The 4957-nt window shown below is 33.8% G+C and overlaps 1 protein-coding gene across 1 annotated transcript; it reads right to left on the bottom strand.

Moving 5' to 3' along the window:
- Positions 1–221: 221 nt before the first annotated feature.
- Positions 222–2570, bottom strand: LOC114177535 (putative mannitol dehydrogenase). The gene is made up of 5 exons (XM_028062918.2): positions 2296–2570; positions 2104–2217; positions 1084–1597; positions 810–960; positions 222–637 (listed from the first exon to the last, which is right to left on the bottom strand). The coding sequence occupies exons 1-5, from the start codon at positions 2391–2393 to the stop codon at positions 432–434; spliced, it is 1083 nt and encodes a 360-aa protein (XP_027918719.1). The 5' UTR covers positions 2394–2570; the 3' UTR covers positions 222–431.
- Between the last annotated feature and the right edge of the window lie 2387 nt (positions 2571–4957).

Below are 4957 nucleotides of genomic sequence, written 5' to 3' on the forward strand. Positions count from 1 at the left end.
TCAACCTCCCTCTTTCCAAGGGTTTCATTTGCTTCAACCTAGTCCATTCTCCACAATCCGTTCAACCCGTTAATCGAAAGCAGAGAAAGGCGATGTGCTTTGTGTTCCCTTCAACCTGTTAGGCGATGTACGCTTATTATATTAGTTTCCTTGGCCGTTTATAAAATTTTTAGTTAAAGAAAATTTCTCCTCAGTTTTTCCTTAGCAGTATAAGAAAAAGATAAATATTAATCCCATAATATTAAAGTTAAAGATAATGATAGCAACTACATCATTTCATTCACTGCTAAAATCCAAAAGCACACAGTAAAACTTCCAATCAAACTACACATTCACTAGCGACAACATGGGTAAATTCCTTTATTTAAAGCAACAACCATATCTTCCTCCAATTTCTTCCTTCCTCAGTCAGCTACATAGATGATGAAAATTTAAGAGCTGGGCTTCATTGTCTTCCCGATGTCGATAACGAATCGATATTTCACATCTGCTTTGCGGAGACGCTCCATTGCCGTGTTTACATAATCAACAGGAATAATCTCGATGTCAGGATGTATATTGTGTTTGGCAGCATAATTAATCATCTCTTGAGTCTCCTTTATTCCTCCAATGTTACTGCCAGCTACACTCTTTCTCGCTGCAACCCAAACACAATATTTATCATCAACGTTATGAAAAAAACTGTACGTCTTTAAGAAAAACAAAATGTATTTTATCATGAACTATATACAAGTTAATTTTACATCTAGTTTATATAGCGGGAAGGTTGTTTATACAAGTGTAATAATTTTTGATGTGCATATACATACGTAGTATAGGAAAGACGGGTAGCTCCAAAGGAAGATCAGGTAGACCAACCATCACAAGTTTCCCACCAGTCTTCAACAAATTGATGAGAGGGACCAGAGAATGGTGTGCAGATACGGAGTCTATTATACCATCCAGGGTGCCCTTTGCAGCCTGAACAGAAAAATGGCAATTACAATAGTTAAACAATGACTTTGCCTCACAGACACACAAACTAAACCATACTACTTTCATAAAATAGTTGTAGAAAGGTTCAGAAAGAGAAAGGGAAAGTACCTCCAACTCATCTTGATTACGACTGACCAAAAATGAGTCAGCTCCAAGACGCTCGATAGCTTCCTTCTTTTTGTTTGGAGATGTGCTGATTACAGTGACCTTAGCCCCAAAAGCTTTGGCAAACTTAACAGCCATATGACCAAGGCCACCAAGACCAACCACACCCACATGCAGGCCTGGTTTGTCAATTCCAAAAAATATGAGAGGGCTATAAACTGTGATCCCAGCACATAAGAGAGGACCAGCAGCCTCAAGAGGTAGGTTATCAGGAATACTGATCACAAAGTGTTCATCTACAACCACCAGATCGGAGTAGCCTCCTTGTGTGATGCTCCCATCAATATCCTTCGCCCCATACGTCGGAATTGATTTTGGACAGTAATTCTCAAGATCCTCATCGCAGCTATTGCACGACCTGCAGGAATTAACCATGCAACCCACACCCACCCTATCTCCCACCTTGTACTTCTGTACCTTGCTTCCAACCTCAATCACTTCACCTGCAATCTCGTGCCTGCGTTTTGTTGCTTAAATCAGAATTCAATCTATCATTAACACTAATAACTTGTCAATGATAAACAACTAATAACATCTTTTATTGAAAAGGTAGCTAACAATTTATCAAATAAATTGTCTGCATCAAAGGTATTTGTCCACTAAGGTCAACTCTGTTCCATGCACACGGTGGTACCTCACCCTCTCTTTACTTTCCAACTTACCGTTTAGCAGATCTACATCTAAACAACAGATGTAATGTCTTACGTGTTCTATATTTATATAACTTACTTCGAATGGTTATCTCGCAGTGACTACAAAAAATCTTGTTTCTTCTTTCTGTGCGTGCGCACCCTCCAAATTTGAGTTAAAGCTTAGTCATTTTAATTCATATTTTGAATGTCATACTACAAATTCATTATATCAACAAACTTTCAGAACTCTTTCTTGTTTCAGCTATCCAAGGTAAAAGTTAAGACAAGATCTTGTGTTTGAAAAATAGGTGAGAAAGAGTAGGAGGCTTACCCGGGTATCAGTGGATAAGTGGACTCACTCCATTCACTCTTAATAATATGGAGGTCAGTGTGGCATATACCACAGAATAAGACTTTGATTGCAACATCTTTTTCTCCAGTTTCCCTGCTCCATTAGAAAACAGAACATGAGAAGCATGAAGTAGTTCTAAGGTTGAGGAATTGAAGAGGTTGAAATGAATACCTTCTGGTGAAGTCGAAGGGGGAGAGAACCCCAGATTTGTCTCTAGCAGCCCATCCCAAAGCCTTCCTAGAATGCTCGAGTCCTGGTGTAGCAGCCATCTCAATGTGTTGGACTCAGAATTGTGATGTGAAGGAGGTGAAGCAGCATGGAGTAATTAAAGGCCCAGCGCCCAGAGAGACGTAGTTCATAGTTTTTCTTGTAAAAAATTATTATTGTGAGGCCCACGTGGGTGGGACACTGCGTACTTTTCTTTCACGCTTTCTCTTTTTTACTGTATTTTCACATGTAGCAATGTATAAAAATGCACGAATACTAAATTAATTATGGAAATATAAGTGTACGGCAGAGATTGTGAATATTATACACGTTGGTATTAATAAGCAAACATTTAGGAACTGCGCGGGGTACAGAACAAATGGTGCGGTATATATGGCTATAAAATATAAAATATCTTATTTTGTGGAATATTAAATTTGGTCACATTGAATAAGATACTACACTCAAATTGGATATCACTGTCGATTACATTATCTGTCCGAGAATCCAATTAGAAGAGTCTGGAACGGAACAACTATTGGTTGTTCCTCATACACGTGTGAGACATTGTGTCAGAACATTATACCTTTATCTTTAAAAAAACATAGTACCTATAAATAATTTTAAAATAAAAATATTTATCAGATTTACAATAGATACAAGAGCCGGTCAACCGACTTACATGTTGGTCACGGGTTAATCTAAGGCAGTGTTCGTATGCGCAGATGTTATAAATTTGTAGATTTGTGATGATGTTCTCACTTTTCACATGTTCTCACAAATAGATTTGAGGCGATGGGTCTGTGATTGAATAGCCAAATCTCATTCCTTCTCAAATATAGATTTAGAGTGATTTCCACTAAATTTATTTTTATGATCTTATTAATATTTAATTACTATTGTAAAGTCCTGGTAATTCTTTCTTCTATTTGTATGATAAATGTATCTTCAACTATATATATATATATATATATATATATATATATATATATATATAATAATACTTATTTTTAATGTTTTTTATATAATAATTAAAATATTGTTATAAATATTATGATTAATACATTAATGTATAAATTAATACTATACGTATATAATAATTAATAATAATTAAAATACCATTAAAAATATAATTATGTACATACAATTAATTTTAGGGTTAAATATGTTTTTGCTCCCTCAAGTTTCAGCGAAATTTAGAATTAGTCATTCATCAAAACTTTTGACCAATTTAGTCTTTCATCTTTCAAAATGCATCGATTTAGTCTTTTTAACCAAATTTTGTTAAGTTTATCTGACGTTTCAAGCGCATTTCATGATAGTATTTAAATTATTTACACTGTTTGACACATTTTTGTTTCAATGTTAACTTAAATACTATCATGAAATGTGTTTGAAACGTCAAATAAACTTAACAAAATTTGGTTAAAAGGACTAAATTCACGCATTTTAAAATATGAAGGACTAAATTGGTATAAAGTTTTGATGAGGGACTAATTCCAAAAATCACTGAAACTTGAGGGACCAAAAACATATTTAACCCTTAATTTTATTATTATTAATATATGTATATAATAATTAAAAATAATAAAAATATATAAATTTTTATAATAATTAAAATATTAATAAACTTTAATATTTTTAACTGATTTATTAATCATTTTATTTTTTTTATCATCAAGGATATTTTAGTAATTTTCAAATTTTATTTATTAAAAGTTTTTTTTAATCTATCACATCATTCAAATCATTCACTAACTTACACAAAATTTATCTTCAAATTTACTCACTTTACACTCTACATCTAGGGTTGACAAACGGGCCAGTCCGGCCCGTTTTGGCCCGGCCCGTATGTGGCCTGTCAAAAAACGGGTCGGGCCGGGCCTGACCCGTCAAACAGAAACAGGCCAATAGTCACAACCCGTCCCGTATAGGACGGGCTAACGGGCCGGGCCAGGCTGGCCCGTCTAGTTTTTTTATTTTTAATTAGTTTTCAAATTTTTTAATTTTTTTATTTTTTAAATTTGTTTATATATACATATAAATTATTATTAAAGTCATATTTAATCAAATAAAATATTATTTTAACTTTAATTGATTAGTTAATGTTTTTAATTAGATAAGTTAAAATTATTATTAAATTTACATATTAAATTATTCAATTATAACTAATAATTCAAACTTAATTTGTAGGTGTTAATGATTTAAATTACAATATTATTATATATTTATACATTTAAAATATATAATCTAAAAATTAATCTTTTTAATTATTTTTATTTTATTTTACTTTTTTAAAACGGACCAACGGGTCAGGACGGGCTGGCCCGTACTTTGGCCCGTCAAGTTGACGGGCTGGACGGGACGGGCCAGAATGGGCTGACGGATTGAAATCTTCAACCCAGCCCGTTCCTTTTAGCACGGGCTGACGGCTGGCCCGTTGGGCCCAGCCCGTTTTGCCACCCCTATCTACATCAACTCAAAAAAACACACATATTCATTCACTCAAATTAACACAAATTCATCTTCACACTCTCTCCCACATCTATCTTTATAAACGAACACAACCTAAGAAAGGATTGCTTCAATCCGGTTTATTTTTTATGACTTAAAAATTTTGTAATTT

The sequence above is a fragment of the Vigna unguiculata genome, chromosome 3 (assembly GCF_037176805.1).
Source record: "Vigna unguiculata cultivar grain cowpea cultivar isolate G323 ecotype 2 chromosome 3, ASM3717680v1, whole genome shotgun sequence".
Lineage (NCBI taxonomy): Eukaryota > Viridiplantae > Streptophyta > Magnoliopsida > Fabales > Fabaceae > Vigna > Vigna unguiculata.